We start from the raw sequence: 21345 nt of genomic DNA on the forward strand, positions 1-21345 counted from the left end.
GCTCAAGTGATTATAATTCAATAATAAAAAGCCAATTTAACTATCTTTACTCAGATATTAACCTCTGATATACAGCATTAGAATGAAAATGCCCATGGTTAAATTCCCTTAAGAAAACAATTGCTATCTTACATTTATCCTATTTTGGTCCTGTTTGTTTCATATTTCCCTTCTTATTTAACTTTTCTTTTAAGAATAAAATATGTTCACACATTCTCAGTTGGAAGACTCCCCCCCCACTGCTACCCGTTTTCAACCATAGTCAAATATGCTTAATCTCTCAAAAGGTTCAATTATTTTAATTTTTCTTCATAGCTATCTTTTTATGATTTGCCATTTTCAGACCAGCATTACATTTTAGAGACATAATTCAACTGGTGATTTCCTATAATACCTAGATCCATTTCTGCAAAACCCCTGCTTAGCCAGGTATTCTCCTTCCGTTTTTTATGCCCTTTGTCTTCCCAATCAATATAAATACTTGTGGTTGTTCTAAATGAACTGCAGCCAGTCTTTTTTTCTGGGCTTTCCTCCATTTTGTCAAGATTGTTTGTATTCCAAACCTGCCTTTCTCCATTTTTGTAGTCATTTCCAGCTTTATGTCGTGTGTTTTTAAAGTTTGCAGGCTCTCCAGCTCATCATCCATATCTCTAATAAAAATATTGAATACTAAGTGGTCCAAGAGATATTTACTGCAGATCTGTTCTTAGCACAACTCATCATTCTACCTACAAAATTAATATGAATTACTTAACCACTAAGATACCACATTTCCTTCTTTTTCTTTTTGAATGAGATTTTTATTCTGAAAACAGAAGAAAAGGTAAGTCTGTGATTTCTACCATGTCACCACCACATTCTGCCTTCAGAAATTAAATGAGGAATTTGTATTTTTCAGTTTCTGGCATTTCTCTCTCTTCTCTGGGCTCTCAAAAATAATAACAAATCTTTTTGTGACAGATACCTGACCCAGAGTAGTCCAGAGTGGATGCTTTTTGGCATAGCTGATCTGAAAACTACCAAATGTATTCTGTCAAACCTGCTCTAGTAACCTGTTTTAGTCTTTGTCTCAGATCTGTTAGCCATTGGCTTGCAGCTGTGAAGAGTAAAGAAAAAAAAAAGACACAAGAAATGAAACACGCTGCTGTTCTCCGTCTCATATACCCATTTAATTAATTATTCTCCAGCAACCAGACCAAAACTTTTCTGATCATCTGCTCTGCACTGATATAGTTCACAGAAAATATAACAAGATATTACTCATATCTCACATAGGCATTTCTAATTTTAACTCTATGTACTTTTTTTCCTATGTATTTTAATGGTTGTTCTTACTAACCTGACCTGGTTTCTACCTTCTCTATTTTATTTTATTTTATTTTATTTTATTTTATTTTATTTTATTTTATTTTATTTTATTTCTGCAAAGAATATGAACTCTTGCTCTCAACATGATGGAGAATAAAGTCACTCAGCTTGGCCACCCAGTACTGAAAGGCAGTGACAGCATATTCTCTTCCTTTCGTTTAGTGATGAGAGACGCTGTCATGCTGATAATGCATCCAACCAGCAATCAGGATTAGTGTTTTATGATCCTACTGGAAAATTAATGTGTAACTGATGCTTTGCCTTGGCACCAAAGAGGAGGGGAGGAGCCCAGCCACTCGGGGACATCCGTATCTCCATGGTGCCACCTTCTGACTGGCACGCGGGAGAGCCGGCTCCAGGGCTGGAGTATCCCTGCCAGGAAAGGGGATTGGCCCCTTGAGAGCACATCGGCCTGAGGTTTGAGAGATGTGGGTGTGAGGGTCGAAAAGGGACCCCTTGGGAGTATGACCTGGCGTGTATGTAGTGTTCTGTGCTGCACACAGAACAATCTGGGGGTCTTCCAGCCTACTGGGCTCTAAGGCTCAAGTACTGCATAATGCTGGTTGTCAGGTTTATGTCATGTTTGAATTACCAGAAATGAAAGAACTGGAATGAACTACCTGGAAAGTGAGTATTTTAAAATATTTTTTAAATTATTTCACAGGAAAAGAAAAGCCCACTTCTGTTCATATCAGTTCCAGGTTAATTTGCAGTATGATAACAGCAAGACTAATAGACTAAAATATGACTAATATTCTTATTTTCCATGAGTAGAGAAATGGTAGAGTTGATATTGAAGACTTTCCCTGTGACTTTTCAGAGCTCCCCTTATACAGAGATGAGAGCAAATACACATCACTCTTTCATCAATATGAAACATATGTCATGTGCTCTTGACTTAATTTCTTTGTCCGTTTTCTCTTTTTATTTCCATTTATTTAACCTTATGTATGAGTCCACAGGAGACTGCAGACCTGGGATGAATATTACACACTGACTCAAATCCTTCCTTGGTACTTGAGTCCTAGGGAAGGAAATACCACAAATACCTACTGAGACAGGCATTGGAAACTAGGAGAATCTATTCATTTTTCTTACATGCAGGAGTGCTCCTCTATGTACCTGACCAAAGGGGACTCAGAAATAGGGCCCTACCCATTAATGGGCTCTCTTGCTTATGGCTGACTCAAAACTTAAAGGCAGCCATGCTGAAGATGCATACGGAAAATATAATCAATCTCAGTCTACCTAGACCTCTAATACTCCTCAAAATGTTAGAGTTACTGGATTAACTTTAGGAAGAATCATTAGAGTGTTATACTAAATGTTATAGTATACTTCTATAGTGTTATATTTCTAAATGCTTTGCTGAGAAGCTTAAAAATAATATATAAAATGAGCAGATATGTCCATAAGATAATGTGGAGAAAAGAATCTGATGGAAGAGTTACTCTTCAGAGAAACCGTTCCTCTTCATAGTAGGGCTGCGTTAATTCTTCTGAAATGAATTAAAGAATATTTGAATTACAAAGCTGAATGAATTAAAGAAAAATTCCTCACATTGTATGCTGTAAAAGATAATTTTCTTCTGACCTTTCTCTTATAAGGTTTAGTTACAAATGGCTTGCTTTGAGAAGTTGATACCTGATACTCTAGATGTCAATTGTTTTGTTTTGTTCTGACGTTTCAAATAATTGTGTATTGTTGCCCATTCTAAGGGCGTAATGCTTACAAGGCACAAGGCTTGAAGAAACCAGGGGGCTTGGGTTCTCTGTCCAACAAAATAGTGCTGCAGGGAGAGTAGCCTAGCAGTAAGCAGCCTTGGCAAATTCTAGAAAATTAAAACTATTCAAGAGGCTTTTCTTTTTGTTCGTTTGCCTAGTTTGAAAATGATATTCTCAGTGGAGATATCTGGAACACTGCCTGTTTGCATCTACATGAGGCAAAAATTCTGTCATATTATTTCAACAGAGTTGAATCTCATTGAACAGGAAAGGTACTCTTTGGTATATGACTTAATCAAATAGATTTGTTTTTTGTGGCTATGGCTGTATCGTCTTCCCCTCTTTAGAGAGCTGTCCGAAGGGGCAGCTGCCATTTTGACAGCATTGCAGCCCATTATTGTGTGCACATAAAGAATGTATTTTCTATCATATGGCACTGTGGGGTTTTTTTGTTGTTTTCTCTAGGTCACTTGCTACCTTTGCTCAGTAATAGATCAGTGAAAGTACATGAACAGGGTGCATAGCAAAACATTCCAGCACAGGTTTACTTACACAAGGCTTCTTTGTCTTACAGTCAGTCTGCAAAGAAAGAAAAAATGGCTTATTATGAAGCTAAATAGAGATGATTTCGTGGTTCCCAAAAATATGATTTTTACAATGTGTGTTTTTTTCTTGAAGAGAGTGCCAAGGTCTTCAGCAAAAATACATTTGTAAGCTTCTCTTAAAGAATAAGTTAAGAAATCAACCCAGAAATATCGTTGTTTCTGTTCACAAACTTGCTGAGTTTTCCAGGTCACAGAAGACTATTTCCTGTCAGTACAAGAAGAGAGCTAAACCACTGATTTGTTTATGGGTGAATAAAAATACTATGGGTGTAAAGTACTTTGCTTGTGGGGAGGGGGAGAATGGGGGAAGTCCAGAAGTTGCTGGGGATTTTTTCTCCTTCTAAAATGAAATCATGTTATTTATGTGCTTCTTTCACCAGCAAGTGACTGTCCTTAGCACACCTTCAGGTTTTGAAATAAAATCCTGCTTTAATAACTGTTACCTGTCCACTTTAACAAAGCCTGGACTGAATCTAAGTGGAGGCCAAAAGCAATTATTTATAACCAGATTTAGACTTCATTTGCTGAGGCCTGAGCTCTCCCTTTGACTTCCATAAGCAGATAAAACAAAATCTTGAGCTTCAGATTCCTTCACATGCAGATTACGGGATAATTGTCACCTTTGGGATTTGCAGAGGGCTCCTAGGAAAGATAGTGTTTTGGTTTTAGGAAGCTGTGTTTCTGGGTTTTAAGAAGCTTCATAATTTTCATCTCTTGATGGAGGAAGAGTAGAAATCAGCTGACTGTATGGGTATTCCTGGAACCATTCCTTTCCCATCACATATAGGATACCGGTTTAGTTTTGTGTGGGCACTACATTTTGGAAGGACTAGACCTACTTGATAATATGTTCCTAAAAACATCAAAGTAAAATATGCTGGTCCTAAATAGGGCATTGATATAGCAACTGTAATCTGAAATAAGACATCAGTCTGAGTCAGTTTGTGAGGTTTTGTGTATGGATTTAAAAGAAAGAAAAAAGCTGAGATCCAGGAATGATTAATGGAAGTTAATCCAGAAATGTTGCCTTGCAGCATTCTAAGCAAGAAGAGAGAACTGATTCAGCCTCTGCAGTTTTGTATGCAAATTGCTCTTGCAAAGGAAGGGAGATTGCTTTTGACAACTTGACTCTAGCAGTGCTGCAAGGCACCTAGAATGGTCCTACTTTCTATTTCCTCTAGTTCCTTATATTCCTCGAGGTGTTGATAATGAAAGACTCCTGCCCAAACTGAACGCAGCTCATGTTGATAGAGACAGCAAATACACAAGGTAGCTTTCATATTTCTCTGTCAAATCATTTGACTTTTTTTCATGCCTTTTCCATAGGGCAAACTGTGAAACAACATATAATTTCTGTCACCTGTTTGAGATTTCAGCAGTGGGGTTATAAAAGATGTGCAGGTCTCCAGAAAAACATTCAGAAAATGGTGTTTGAATGATCTTTGAACTCTCTTTAAGATTCAAAGGAATTGCCACACTTTCTCCATAACCTCAGTAATTGCTGATTTAAAAAAAAAAAAAAGAAAAAAAAGCAAGAAAAAAAAAGCAGATTTTAGAAAGAAATCATGCAATCTAGAAACATACTTTCCATCTGTGTATTGCGGCTGAAATCCAAAATAGGCCAGCTGGTCATAGCACAGCTCACATATTCACAGTATCTGTCCTCTGAATAAGTCATTTCATCATAAACAGTGGAAAGCAAAAAGCAGAGTCTTAGCTTCTCTGATTTTTTCCCCCTCTATTTGACACTCAAAGGACTGGCAGATACTAAAAGATTCCTCTCTGATGTTAAATTTGATATCGTCATTGCATTTTATTTGCTGCTCAAATATGTCTTTTTAAAACTGTGTGATCCAGGATGTGGAGTGGAATGTTTGTTGTGGCAAATGCCTCTCTTCATTGGAGCAGTTTGGTCTGGCAGTGCTCCCAGTTGCTGTAGATTTAGCAAGTAAGTTGTGCACAAACCCTTGATTTTTGTTCTTGCTTTTTGTGGCACTCTATATCTTAAGAACTCCTGCAGTTTTTGGAACTAGGAAGTAGTGTCTTTCAGTATCTACATTTTATATCTAATCAACAGGGACTGATCCTAGCAAACTAGAAATTCCTCTTTAAGTAATGGGAAATCTCTCCTTTATTTCCCTCCACACTATTGATTTTGCTATGGGCAGCACACTCTGTGCTCAGGGGTTACAACCTTCCCTGCTCCTTCCCTGGGCTGGAATGGTTTGAACCAGTGCTTGTCACTCTGTGCTGAAACCCTTTGGATAAAAAATAGAGATGATGTGTCAGGTGGGGGAGGAGGGATGAAAGGTAAAAACTGTGGTAGTACTAGTACTGCAGGATCATGAAATGGAAGTTAGTCACTGCAGTTTTCTGAAGTGATCTAAATCAGTTTTGACCAGACACAATGGATAGGGAGTCAGTGACCAGGCTCTATCTGAAACATAACCAGTGAAGGAAAATTACACCTGAACTTACAGTCTGGTGCTTTACTATTTTTTTCTGATTTTCCACTCTTCAAGTATGAATAGACAGGACAGACTGTGTTTAAAGTGCTTTTTCTACCTAATGGCCAAACTTTTGGCTACTTCTGTGACAAAAAGCATTAAGCTGCAGTCTGCAGCAAATGGATATTAGGTTGGGACTGGGAACATATACAAAAGAATGCCTACATTCACAAAAGTAATCAAGTCTCTTACTGCATGTATAGTGCAGTTTCCATGCACCCATATTATACCTCCATGCCTAAATAACTACAAGCACAGCCTTACCCTGGGCTCTTAGAAGAACACTATTATGCTTTGTAATTGCAGCTGAGTGTTAATAGGATTCCTTCTCCTCATTAAATTGTATGGCCTTTTCTGTACTCTATAAAGGACATCAACTTGTTCCATTAACTTTTTTTTCCCCCTTTAATAAGAGAATGTCTCCTTTGGTAATTAATTGCCAAAATGCCTTTATTTGATGCAGATTTACTGCCATTACAGAATCACTTAGGAAGAGCGGAACCTCTGGAGGTCTCTAGTCCAATACCCAACTTTGGCAGGACTGCTTCCAAAAATAGAGCAGGTTGTTCAAGGTCTTGTCCAGTGGGTATTTGAATATCTCCAAGGATTATGGTTCTGCATCCTTTCTAGGCTACCTGATCCTGTGCTTGACCCCTCTCATCATGCAGACTTTTTTTCTTAAATCTAGTTGAGATTTCCCTTGTTGCAACTGGTGTCCATTGCCTTTTGTCATATTACTATGCATCTCCAAAAAGAGTCTGTCTTCTCTGTAACCACCCATTACTTATATATGCTGCAATTGTTTGCAGAGCTGCATGAATGGCTGGTGAAGAGAGACAGATACTCTGAATAGCTGTCAGGCTGAAGTAAATAAAATTAGAACCTGCTGGGCAGAGGCTTCTGCAGGTCAGGAAAGAGGTACAGCTGGTATGAGCAGCCAAATGAAGTGCTGATGATCTTACCTGACAATACAAAGAAAGGGTGGTATAGCTACCAAAATGCTTCTCTATGGCTCTGCTAGCTCACAATTAGGCAAAATATCACCTTGTGCTTGTTGTGCAAGAATTACCTCACTAGTGCCACATAATAGCTTTTCCAAAAGGTAGCAAATGGTAGCTTGGAAAAACTTGGTCCTTAATGAACCCTGATGGTTCATTATGAACCTGAGTAATGAAGGTCTTACTGGGAGTCTAGAAGGGCTCCTCCTCCTCTGTGTGGTTTTGGGTGGGCTTTTCCTTTTCCCAAAGGTTCAAATTTTCCTTAGTGAAAATTAATGCAATTGTTCAAAACAATTGAAAATGTGTGTGAGCCGTACCTGTCCATTTCATTTGTTCTTAACCCATGGTGGACACACCGGAGCACATCCTGTTCACTGCACTGCTCACTCCACCTGGGCAGGCATGTCCTGTGCTAGTTCTAGCATGAAAACTAGAGAAGAGTGAAAGTCCCTCCCTTGGACTTTATTCCTCCTTGTGGTATAAAGTTTCACACAGGGTTGGTATTGGTACTGGACAACTAATCCCTGAGATAAGGTCTGAGGTCTGAGTCTCTCTGGAATGCAGGCAGAACAGAGGTCTCTGTGCATTCTCCAATATCTCCACTCTCAGTCTCTGCGGTCTGGCTCACACTGTGTGTTCTTTCCTCATTCATGGCAAGATACGTGCTACATGCACCTCCTAGGTCAGCACCAGAATGAGCAGCCCTGTGTAAATGCATTTCACATCTTTTGAACTCCCAGTGAGATCAGGTGGCATACTCAAGCAAAGTTGGCAGTCTTTTCATATTTACTTGGACAATAGTATGTACAATAGATTGTGCTTCCTATCCCAGAAATTGTTTGTTCAAATCTGGTTATGTGTGAGTGCTCAGGCACAAACAATTGCTGCCATTCATTCAGGATTAGGTGTGGTTTATTATACAGTGTTTATTTGTGGTGTGGTTCCATCCTTAGAGATGCCTGTTTATTGAGGTCTGTGTTTAATTCTTTACCTCTTTACCTACACATATACTTAACTTTATTCAGTTAAGTAATATTGCTGAAGTTTAGCATGAATCTCTAGATTGAGGTCTGCCTCTGCATTAACTTGCTGTAATGAAAATGTAAAATAACCAGAGCAAACCCCTATTCTAACTACATATACAATCAAATATGCCCTCAAGTAATTGGATCTGTAGAATAGAAAGCAAAACATTGCAAATGGTACTGGTTTGCAGTAATTCATAATCCTTTAAGCATATAAATCCACCAGACAGCTTAGAAGTGCAATTTCTGCCATCAGCTATGTTGAAAATGCACTTACATACTTAGTACTAAACTATGGCATCAAGCAACAAGCCATGCTCCAGGGATGGTATAGAGCCCCTATCGCTCCCGTGCCAGTCCTGGGAGCTGTCACGTCTTGGGGGGGCACAGTGCCTGCAGAGCTGCTCTTGCATCACTATTAATTAGGGCGCCGTTTGCACTCCTTTCTGCATTTGTCAGCTTCCGTGGCTGGTGTGAGGGACGCGATAGCCTCGTCCCCTTAGTGAATGCCACGAGAACTGCTGCAGTTGGTCACAGCCAGAGTCCAGCCAGCCCAACACGCCTTTTCTGACAGTGGCCTGCAGCAGAGGCTTAGAGAAAGAGAAGCAGAGAGAGGCAATTACAGAGAGACGCTTTTCAGTGGTTTTCCGGGAAACCAGGAATGTGGAGGCTTCTTGAGCCAGATACTGTCTCTACACTTTAGCATATGATAGCTGTACAGGCTGCCAGTGAACTTGTTTTAATCTCCCTTTGAATTATTTTTTCTCTTCCTGCCTCTCCAATATCCGACAGCAATATATTCCAAAACGATTCTCTGATGTGTGAAACAGTCATTTCTTCTGCTGCCTATAATTTACCACCTGCTAAGTGTACCAGGTAATTTCCCTCATGGTCACCTGCCCATTCTTGCACTTTGAGAAAAAAGATACTTGACCCCGGTGGGCAGCAACATCTTTACTTGGAAACATTTCACTTTTCCTGCCCACTTGCTTGTACAAGGTGTACAAGTGGGGAAAATATTATTTTGTGCCCAGGTTAAACACAAATGGATGAAAAAGAAAAGGATATGATCCAACAGACACCCTCAACAATGACCATGTATTTAGGAGTGGAGAAGGCTCACCTCTGTAGCTTCTTACCACAGAAGCAAAGATCAGGGCAGAGATCCCTTTCTGCACCAAGAACAGCAAACAGCTTTTAGTGACAGCAAAGCCTGTTTCTAACAGAAGAATGTGGAGGGGATATTTTCCCTTTAAGAAATATCTATTCAAGTTAATTGAAACATCTGTGTAAAATTCATTAAATTGTTTTCTTTCAAAAAGAAATGACAGTTCAGTTCAAAGCTTTTGAATTTTACTTAGATTTTTCTTTAGACAAATGGGTTTTTTCATTTAAAAATTAAGTTTACTAGGGTTTAATTTTAAAGAAAACAAAAGAAATGAAGAAAAATGCAGGGAAAGCAAGAAAGCCTGTCTTCCCCTCCATTGTGAACTGCTCCTGATAAAAAATGCTCCTCATCAAAATCACAAGGCCCCTCCACCTTCTCTGATATGAAGGATTAGAGCTGCTATAGAAGTGCTAGCTACTTTGTCTTTAAAATGGTCTTTGTCAGGCTGTGTGTGCTGTGCAATCCAGACCTGGTGACTGATAATTATGATTAAAGTTACATTTTACTATATTTACATATTTTAAATTGGATTCCAGGTAGCAAATCATAAAAGAACCAAAGAAGAATATTTACAAAACAGCATTTCATTCTTCCCTCCCTTTTATGCTTTATTTGGTGATAATTTTCCATAGAGGAATCAGGATTTTAAACCTATCAATTCTAACAGTTGTAAACTGAATAACAAGCAGAATTTCACACATAAACATCTGCATTTTTTAAAATATCTCAGATATGGAAAATCTCCCATTCATTGGCCTAGCAGATGTTGAAATCAAAATAGATTTCTCTATTATTCTTAGAGGAGACCAAAATGTGAGCTGATTCTGAAAGAGTGACTGAACAACAATCCCTATCTCCCCACAGTATGGGGAAATATACCACAAAAATTAATGTCCTCCAAGGCCTTATTTGACATTTCTACCTCTTATTTGCTTATTTAATTCTAAGACAGGTACAGTGAAGTAAAATAGGTGTTAGTACTGCTGGCAGACTAATGGAGACTTTGCAGGTGCAGGAAATAGATACTGAGAAGCAATGACTGAATATTCTTGTTAATGCTGTCTCTAGCAATGGATTAGTATTTATTTTAGGAAATGTCTGAAATATATGTAATACCAATAAACCTCAAAGTGTTCTTCTGTAAGTCAGTGCGATTGCCAAAAGACTACTGCTACGTAAATGAAAATCTGCTGATTGTTTAGTGTTGCCAAATGTTTAACTGGCCTCTGAAACTTGGCATACACAATGAAAATTAGTTACCAAATGGATAAAACAATAGAAATTACCCAGGAAACGTGCTCTTGAGTGGTGTGCTGAGATGGATGGAGTGCTTTGCTGCCTTTACCTCCTGTTGCATGGGTCAGGTGAGCCCCTGGTGAGATGCCCAGAACCCAAAGTTTGCTGTGGGAGGCACAGAGAACTGGGCAGCTTGTGACAGCAGATGCAGCTCAATCGCTCAGGGCTTGGTGAAGGAACACACAGAAGAAGGTATGACAGCGGTAACAGGACCATATTTTTCATGATGGGAGGCTGCTATATGCCTCTGGTCTACAAATCCCAGCAGAAGGTCAGGGGGTGACTGGGAGTAATTGATAGGAATACTTGTGTCCAGCATATTGTCTTGATCTTGGAAAATGTCAGTCTTCTGAAGAATGGTAGTCTGAACTCAGGTTCTTTTGTCAGATGTCTGGATCTAGACAGGATAATTCTGGGTCAAAGGATGAGACTGGGTCTACATGTGGCTCTCTGGATCCAGTCAATCCCACATGGTCTCAGACGACTATAAAGAAATTCCCTTTGGGGTCTTCCAGCGTCTGAGATCAAACACTCATTTAAGTCCAAAAAAACAGTGCAAAACAAATGTTCTTTTTTTTCCCTGGCTAAAATGAGGACCTAGATGACTGGTTTGGGTGTGTCTGCAATGTAAGAAACCTGCAAGTTAGGTGAGATTAGGGGCCTATTTACAGTGTCTGTGGATTGTAACCATTATGAGCTTCTGAATAAGCACACCATTCTGGCTTTGTGTCAAAGATCTGGCATGACGTTGCTCTAAGGGGAAAAAATGTTCATGCTTGGTTTCTTTGATCCAGATGTGGAAAGTTCAGTGCAGGAACCAAGCCTGGCAGCAGCAAAAGGTTGGGCTAGGAGCAATACTTCCACTTGGCTACATTTGACCTTCCAAATGTCGCTCTTTCAGTATACCCGCAAATTATACAGGTATTGCAGGTATTATGTTGCTATTCAGATTATTATGGCTTTAAGGTTGGTTCCAAAGAAATGGAACAGAAGCAGTGACGATGGCAAGCAACCCCAATATTCATTGTTCATACAGGTTTTCTTCTTAAATGCCAGAAAAGTGTGAGGTTAACTTATTCCTTGCATCATCCACTTTGACTTTTCTGTGTGGGATTACCTCATAATGTGCTGAATTCCCACAGAGTCATGGTAGTTTTCTGATAAATTACCACTGGAATGAGCACTAAATATGCAATTTCCAATTTACTATCCAAATGTGTAGTTACAAACTGTTTTTAAAATCCCTCCTTATCTTCAGCACAGCCATTTGTACAACTCTGCAGGATGAAGTAAGCTTCTCAAGTTGATGACATACTTTAGAAGAAAAAAATACACTATTGCTACCCATGCAAAAAAAAAAAAAAGTTCATTATAATCTCTGAAGTATTAATGAAATAACCTAATCTTGCAATCATTAAGCTTCTCCACAACTTTTCTAATCAATGATTTTAGTGTGATTAAGGATGGATACCATGCACCAGATAGCACGTTTGCATGTGTTCAGCCAGGAGATGTTTCACGCTGATCTCAAGCAGCCACTACCTCAAGAACACTGCAATTCCAAATGGATGATTTTAAATGCAATTTATCTGCTCACAGCCTATGTACAAAACTATCCCTAAGGTCTTTCCAAACTGCCCTGTGGTTATGCCCCAAAATATATTTCATGCACCAAATGTAATTCAAATATGCCCAAAAGGACTTGAAGACCAAGATGTGAGTTCTGATTGAAATAATTCCTCAGGGGAATGTTTGTTGCTAAGAAGTGGCTGAATACCACAGAGATTAATAATCCCAGTACAAAATATTTTTCCATGCTTTTTCATTCCGCTCGTTTATTTAGAACATATGCCAGAGAGCATTAATGTTTAAAAAAGTCTCCACCCACATCCCTGTGCAATGTTCTGCTAAGAAGGGCCCAAGGTTATTGTAAGTGAAGTCTTCTGACTGTGCAGTTAGGTACATTTACATCACTGACTTTCTTCCCTCAAGTGTCCTCTCTACCAAGAGCACATGCTTTTTTTGCAAATGCCCTTACAGAGATAAAATGAACCTTATAAAATGTAAGCTCTTATTTCTGGGAGGAGGGAGAAAGCAGTTTCTGTGGCATAGATTACCTGAATTACTTTACATGCTTTATTAGGATGAGATGAATCCACCCTAGAATTGTCTCTTATGCTTCAAAATTTAGGTGACTGGCACAGGTGTGGACATGTGAATCTTGGAAAGGTGAATTCTGGTGTGTTTTTCAGATAGTTTGTGGCTGCTCACTTTTGGGGTGGGAGCCTGCCTGCCTACTGTGTTTTTTCTCTACTAATGCAGAGTTGTGGTTCAGGGTAGGGGGACAGCAGCCTGTGTTCTCTTTCCATACTGACACTGTATGGAAAGGCACTTTGTTTCAAGAGCTGGTCTTAGAGACCAGTGTGGGGGTCTCCTTCCACTGCTGTTCCTACAGCTCCCTCTGTCCTTCCTCTGGCTCAGTGAGAGCCAGGCAGGATTGCAGTTCTGCATTAAGCAAAGGGAAACACATAGCAAACAATACCAGTGTGGTAACAGAACACAGCAAACTTTTCTGGCTCATCACTATTTTTGTTTCTCCTTTAAGTATATATAAATGCAGCAAGAGAAACTGTATGACTTCTTTGAAAACGAAGCTAAGAAAAAACTGAAATATGGTATCACTGAAACATGAAAAATACAAACAAAATGAGACAATTCATACAAGTGTACAGACAAAGCATCTCTTAAAATTACAATGATAATCCCTGAGTCAGATCCAGTATTTGGTTGATTGTTTTAATTAGAACTGACATATATTTGTTTCTAGATGTTTCAGAAAGTAGTGAAGAAGGGAGATCTTGGCAGAAAGTGTATGCATTAGGAGGCACCTGATGCTTTTGAGCCTGAAGAAAACCTCCCCCAAACTCTTCAGGATGTCATTGAAATATACAGATGTAATTATTTGAAGTTGCTGAAGGAATTGATGTAGCAGTAATTAGACAACTCAATACATCAAGAAACGAGGAAATAAGACTGACACAGATAAAAGTGAACACACTGATAATTTAGTGCAGGACTGTAAGAACTTTAAGGTAAGGCTTTATGAGAGGATTAGCACCTATAAGAGAATCAGCAGACCCAGGCTTGCTTTCATCAGTCCATCCAAATTATAGATACAATAAAGAAAGAGATGTCAAATGAGCAAATACTGCTGCTGTCTAACCTGGGCTTTCACTCACCATCTTGCTCCCCAGGCCTCCAATTTCTACAGCCTCTTGCCAAATGTTGTTCCACGGTACCTCAAATGAAGGGTAACATGAGTGAGCCCTTAAGAACTGGACTTGTCATATCTCCCATCCCAGTCCACAGAGTACTTCCTATAATTTCAGGTAACTCTCAACCAGGGCTCCAGGTGGCTTATATTTACACCCTGCTTTGAATGAAAATGCCCATGGACTTGCTTATTCTACAGTGCCACTGGCTTTCCCTTTGTTCTCTTACTTTTTCGAGCTCTGCAATTACTCTTTGCTGGAACTTCTAGTGCACCATTTCAGATTTTCCACCCCCAAATTGTCCAGGTTAATATTCTATTATTCATTCTAACATCTGTTATAAGGCAATTATTAAAACAAACTTATTCCTCAGGGAAACCTTGGTGGTAATAACATGAGGCAAAGAGGGTTTTTTTACATGTCAGTAAATATTTGAGAATTATGGTGAAACTAAACTTTCACACATGACATTCTTACTGTAGCAGGAAACTTTAAGCACATACACAGTGCTTAATGATTGTCTTTACAGGTAACATGGGGCTGTTCAAAACTTTTGAACAATAAATTATTAGCACATGCTACCTCATTTCAATTTCTCTTCCCATTAAGCGAACAAACTGAATAAAATTATTTCCATTTTCCTCTCTTTCCCTGCTTTAAGTCTCCTACTAACAATATATTTGAATTACCTTTGGATTCAGTCTTACAATACAATCCTCAGCTGAACTTTTGAGCTTCCTGTTGTGTCACAATACCCTTAATCTCTCCCCTTTCTGATCACAGATCCCCACTTTGTCTGTCCTTTATCTGTGAAGAGTCATCACCAGTTTTGTTGAGGAGTATTGAGTCACTCTTCAGATCTGCAGGGAAAGAAGATGCTAACAGGGCCTGGATATTTAATTAAGTATATGGTGCAGAAGGGTCCTTATGACCAGCTGCTAACCTGAAGCTAAACTTAGTTGGTCAAAAGTGACCAGAAGTGATTTCTGAAATCTTTTTGGCAGCTATACAGCTTTACTAAAGCTCGTAAAGTTGGTTTTGGTTACGCTTTTATGAGTTTTATTTGGTGGTGTTTTGGTTTTGTGGGGCTTTCTTCTTTCTTAACAGAGCATGTCCTGTGAAAGTTTTACTGGAAATTTTTCAACAAATCTCTCCTGCCCCAAAAGTGCCCTAATTGGAGGTAGCAGTGAAAATTTGTCTTTTTTTCTTTTTCTTCTTTTTCTGGCTTTTGCATTTCCCCAATAACCAAGCTTCCTGGTTTTGGCAGTAAAAATGCAAAAACCCCCAAACTAAGTACAGAGATGGAAAACTGGGAAACAAGGATAATCCCAAAGACAGTGGTGACCAGCTGTCCTGAACGGCAGCTGAACATGGCTCATCCCAAGACGAGATGAGGTTCTGCCTCAAATGTTCTCACATTCGTCCTGCCGGCATCATACCCTCACCTGGCACAGAGCAGCGATGGGGAACACACACCAGAGGTGCCAGAGGCAGCAAAAACTCCATTATCCCCTGGCCCTGAACACAGCTTCTTTGGAAGAAAGCAGTCCCAATTAGCAGCTCAGTGAATTTCCATGGCAGCTGCAGTTTTGGGGTGGGATTTCGGGCTGAGCCAGCTCCCCGGAGCTCAGACCCAGCTCTCCCTCGGAGGTGCTCGGGGAGGGAGTGCGAGGGAGTTTGCACAGCTGCTGCCGGCCCTGGGAAGGCCGGACCCAGGAGCCAGCAAACCGCTCAATTAAAGGCTTGTCGTTGACTCCAATGGGCTGCAAGTGAGCGCCAGAGTGAATAAAGAGTTTCAGTTCCTGGAGCGGTTCAGCTGGCACCTTTCACCAGGAAGGGGCCAATTTTACAGCTTTAAGTAAATAAAGTTTAAAGCAAACAAAGCTGTTTTTCACCAAAACTCTGGATTCTTTGTATGTGAAGAAGTGGAGGCTGCAATTGCCTGAGAGAAAAACTGACAGCTAAAAGGAGCTGAAGTAGAGCTTGTGAATGAAGAAAGCCGTACGACACATTGCAACTCCTCTAAATCATGCGAGGAAGCCTCCTGCTGTAATACCTGAGCTAACTCCAAACCTGAGGAGCTTTGTAGACCTGTCAGCACAGCACTCTGCCTGGACACATCTCTCCCACCTGATGCAGCGGTGCTGTCTCTAGGAAACAAGCTGGTGTCAGTGCTGTGCTGGTGGGACCAGCCCTTGCTCCTTTATGCTCTGCAGACACCCAGCATCATGTCCTGGTTCATGCTTGCACACATACTTGACCCAATTTGATGCCATACTTTGGAATTTAAATCTGTGCGTAATCCATATACAGGCCCTAGACTGACAGGAGAATTCAGCAAATAAGCATTTGAGCAGCTAACCTGATGGCTTTTTTTTTTTTTTTGTAGACTGACAGGAGAATTCAGCAAATTCAGCAAATAAGCATTTGAGCAGCTAACCTGATGGCTTTTTTTTTTTTTTTTTTTTTTACTAAAGTGAAATGGTGCAGTAATTTCACTAAATCCACCTAAATTCACCTTTTCCACTACAGTCACACCAAATACACTGCATAATTTGAAGAGCAGCATTTGTGTGCCTCTACTATACAAAGCGGAAAAACTGATACATAGATTACTTTGGGACATTTCTCACATTCTCATGAGATTCCATCAGAAGAAAGGTGCAAAAGGGAGCTATAATTAACCATTTGGAAATCTGTGATGTTTTCACAAGGAAATAACAATTTCCTCTTCTTCGGCTTACAGTATGTTAAGTATTTAGTAAATAGTCTGGAAGGAGACTCCTTCGAAGATTTTCATTACTTAACACCTACTGTTTCAACTATTCCTAAGCTGTTGTAATAGAGCAAGCTAAAGGAATTTCAGATATACTGATGTCATTTTTTGTTCCATTCCCTTCCCCTCACCCCATGCACTCTCCTTTTGGAGAATTCCTCCAAAAACACAACACCAGTAATAATCAGAATGTTGAATTTCTGACAAATGCCATCTGCTGATTTCTTTTTTTTTTTCCTCCCCAAAAGACAAGATTTTGGATAGGGCTAGTAAGTACTTTAGCTTCTTCTACTTTATGGTACCAAAATAATCACCATGGCAACTCTTTAAGGGCAGTCTTCCAAACAGATTTATTGTGAATGCAAGAACTCAACAGCACTCTCTAGCAAGAAACAAGACGACATCTACTGCAGGTTATTTTGGTACAATGCATGAATGATGACTAATAGACACAGGCATGTCTGTCTGAACTTTTTCAGTTATCCCTAATACTTTAGCTTGCCATATTTATAGGTGGTGGAGGATGCAAGGGTGGGGGAGGGAGGGAGAAGCCATCAGTATTAAGCTTACACAGATTATGTTGTAATTGCCTTTCCTGAATACATTTTTATTGGCCACTGATGGCTGTAAGAGAAGAAAGCCAGAGAAACAGCACAAATACTGGGACAAAGATGCACTATGCTAGAAGGAGGCCCAAATTCTTTTGAGATAATAACTGAAGATTTTGGAACATTGTTTTTCTTCTTCCCTTCCTTTCTTATTTCTTCTTTCTTAGCAAAAAAATGAAAGTAAGGAAGATTGCCAAAACTATTGTTTGTCACACTGGGGGAAGGGAAGGGAAGGGAAGGGAAGGGAAGGGAAGTTCTGCATGGTGAGGAAGACAGGCCAGGAAAAATGCTAAATTATTAATCCTAAACAGTCATGGTAGTATATTCCAGGTAGCTATTTTTTGACTCAGGTGTTGGTTGGAGTTAGCAGGTATAATCTATACAAACCCCAGAATTTTGAAAACCAGCCAGCATTGCTGTTTTATGTAGTTGTGTAAGAGGTTATATATGGTACTTGCTTTGCATTTGGCAAATGGTTCTCACTTAAACATTCATTTAGCACGATTACTTAAGTGAACCATATAAGGCTATTCCTTGGAGCTGCAAAATTAACTTGTTATAGTGATGCACTATGCCAAAAGCTAATTTAGGATCTACTTAGGAATTTATAACATTTATTTACCATGCCATTTGAATAAGGCAACTTTCTGACAACTCTTAGCTAGCCACAACTTTTATATCATGCTGTATTTCATCCTGAACATTTGTTTTTCTGTTATTCCCCATTTTTCTCAATGCAAAGTGAGAAGATAAGAAACTGTGTAAATAAGCAGAAACCCACTGAACCCTGTGAAACGTGTCCTTTTCTGCATGAATGAGGGGAGGACTTTGGACTTTTGGGAGTTGTGCTTTAATTGAATTGAGTATTGAAAGAAATACAGAGGATCTTTCCCACTCGCCTTCTGATTTTAAGAGATCAGAGACACGAATCATGGAATGTTTGTCTCCCTTTTGTCAACTCAACCCAAGGAGAATATTAAAAATATTGAAGGATTCCCTGCCTGCAATGTCATGCTTGGAGATAACATCCTGGGAAGGTTACTTAAAAATACACATGCATTACACAGCAGGTGCTCTCCCACAGGTGTAAGATATCCCACAGGTTTTGTTTGTGGGCTTTCCCTGCCTCAACTGCATAGCAAATTGTTTATGAAGTGAGACATGAGGCAGAGCAGACTTACTCATTTAGTGAAGCAAGTTTTGCAATCGCTAAAAAACTTGCAAGGGTTCCTTGGAAGAAGGGAATGAATAGAGGCAGGGGAAAGCATCGGTGTTGCTTTCTGTACAGCCAGTTCACAAGTTGGCTCACTGGCTTATGTTCAGTCAAAGGAGGGAAGCAAACCCAGGAGAGCTCCCTCTAGCCAGGCTATGATGCTCCTTATTTGTCTCAAGAGAACCTGAGATCACAGTCTGTCCTGTTGTCTCTTTTTATATCTCATTTTCTGTGCGACCAGCCTTGGTGCAGAAAGCTCCCTGTGCTGCTCTTCGATGCTAGCTCCAGCTATCTCCTTGATCCCAGCTCTTTTCCACTTTAGCACTGTAACAATTCTCAAACAAGAAAAATAACGAGGGGAAAAGTTAATTTTTGTCTCATTGTAGATACTAATTGCAGAATGCGTCTTCTTTCTTTTCCCCCTTTTCTCCCCTTTGCTGACGCACATGCTCTATAATAAGCTCTGTTACTTGGAGCCTGTAAGCCTCTGTAGTAAGCTGAAACTGCTACTATATTTACTCACTTTCCACATTTAGACAAAGGCTATTTTTAACCAGAGTTCTATTTGTGGGGGCTGCCAACGTCACTTAATGTTCACATGCATCTTGGGCATCATATGCTTGTTATTTTTATTTACTGTGCCTGTGCCAGGTCTGCTTTTTTTATGGGAAGAAAGAATGAGAATGCTTCTTCAGGCCAGTTCTTGAAAGCTCTTTTGTACAATAGCAGATACACAGATAGGCACAGAAAAAGCAACTGAGCAGCAGATTTGGCAAACCTGCTTTTTAATGGTTGGCATTTTTTTACCTCTTGGTCTAGTCACAAAGCTGTGTTCTTAGTCCCACTGCATTTGTTAAAGGTGAAGATATTTCAAAGGTATGTTAATTATTCTGGTGTCTCCTGGAGGAGCCATGAGCTCTTATTCTGTGATTAAGGATGCCGGGGATCAGGAAATTATTATGATTTCAGTACTGCTACCAGGTAGTTAAAATAGATTATGTGTAAATAATCAGTGCTTTTCTGATCCTCCTTGTTAATAGGTGCATGCTTTGGAACTTGAATGCAACAGATGTTATTTTCAGATAATTAGTTCAGATTTTCAGTGTAAGAGTCCCCTGAGAATGCTGGAAGTACTGTGGTGCAACCATAAATCAAGCCTGTAAATCGGGGCCTGTACACAGTGTTTTCTGCAAGGGTTTCCCTGCATTGCTCCAGTGACCTGAACTTGACCCAAGGGAATTGCCCTTTACAGAGGTTTGGAACACTTCATTCAGCATGCTGACTCAGGACGCCTGATTCACTTGATATTGCCATCATCATATGCCCAGGATTTTGAGATACCCACTATCCACATGCTTTTGTAGGGAATAGGTTATTCTCTACACACAAAGTGGCATCTTTAGCCACACAAAATGATTAATTCCTAGAAAGGGGTGGAAGATAGGGGAAAATCCTTTAACACTTTGCTGTCAGCATATTTAACTGGGAAGTTTTAGCAGGAAATTAGGTTACAGAAGAAAGCTACAATGGAACCTCCTAAGGTGGATTTTGTTTAAGTTTTGAAATGTTTTGGAAAGCTTACAGGTTTGGTTTGTTTTCTAAAATCCCTCTCAGTACTTTCTACTCTCAACATTAATTCCTTTTTCAGACTGATTTCAACAGAAGGCTTACCAAGCCTCACATAAGTAAAGATTTCTGTGTGCTGATCACAACAGAACCAAATAATTTACTTTTTCCTGTAATTAATTTTTGCAGTTCTGTTTCTTTCCCCACTACAGTAAACGCTTTCATTTTCTTTAAAAATACCCCAATAACCTCTAATTGTTGGTAAAATAAACCTGGGTTTAAAATCAAAACTGGGTTTAAAATCAAAACTGCTAATTTCACATCTGCACTTCCAGAACTGAGCAGTGAAATCCTCACTAAGTCATGGACAGGTGTTCAGACGCAGTGGGAACTGCACATGCTTAATGCTCTATGGGTTAATCCATTTACTTAGGTGACTAAACATGAATGAATCTACATACCTGCCTTTAGAAGCCTTTATTTAAAAACATGTCAACCTAATGATATTACCCTATGCGGGGTTCTTTCAACTCAAAATTATTTTTCTACTTCTAGATGATGGGGGTTTTTTTTGGTGCTTTTTTTTTTTTTAATGGTTTGTACACTAAAACCTGAAACTAAATGCCAGGAAAAAGAAGGTTGTCAAAAAACCCAACAAAGCACCATATAACTGTATACCTTTTATTAAAAACTGTATTATAAAAAGCTTGTCTTTTTCAGTCCCCTTCAGTTCTTGCTAGGCTTTAAATTTACCCTTAGACAATAAAATGGTTTCTGGACCTAAGGGTCACCCCAGGCTGGCACAGTGTGTGGCATCTGTGTTGCTCTCTTGCTGTCTCATGGTTCCTGCTAGTGGGGCACAGTAGCAAGGGTAACTGCTGACTTGGCTTCTTGAGATGAGAAATCACATTCAAATTTTTTTGTTATAACTTCTGGCCCTTTGCTGGGGGCGTAATTGTAAACAATCCGTCCCACGTGTAGCGTCTGTGATACCCTCTGCCACATGACGGCTAAAATTGTACAAGAAAGAGCATATGTAAGCATGCTCTTGGAGGCAGAACCCATCTTGCCTTTATCATGCCACCAGCATGTGATGGGCACATGGCTCACCAGTGACACACGGCCAGTGGCTGTGCATATCAGGGGCAGAGGTGAGCTCATCTGTATTTTCAAGGTAAATCCATTGGCTGTGTTGCACCGATAAGGAACGAGGACTACA

At 39.7% G+C, this 21345-nt stretch overlaps 1 protein-coding gene across 1 annotated transcript in view; it reads right to left on the reverse strand.

The window, feature by feature from the left end:
• Positions 1–933: 933 nt before the first annotated feature.
• The window catches only part of SEC61B (SEC61 translocon subunit beta), a 125903-nt gene continuing 105491 nt past the window's right edge, over positions 934–21345 (reverse strand). Inside the window, exons 4-5 of the mRNA XM_041408086.1 lie at positions 3645–3671; positions 934–2866 (exon numbers count right to left, since the gene is read on the reverse strand). Of these exons, the coding sequence (XP_041264020.1) occupies positions 2842–2866; positions 3645–3671 (52 nt within the window). The 3' untranslated portion in view covers positions 934–2841. The remainder of the gene's footprint in view (positions 2867–3644; positions 3672–21345) is intronic.

This window comes from Onychostruthus taczanowskii, unplaced genomic scaffold (assembly GCF_017590055.1).
Source record: "Onychostruthus taczanowskii isolate IOZ18803 unplaced genomic scaffold, ASM1759005v1 scaffold29, whole genome shotgun sequence".
Lineage (NCBI taxonomy): Eukaryota > Metazoa > Chordata > Aves > Passeriformes > Passeridae > Onychostruthus > Onychostruthus taczanowskii.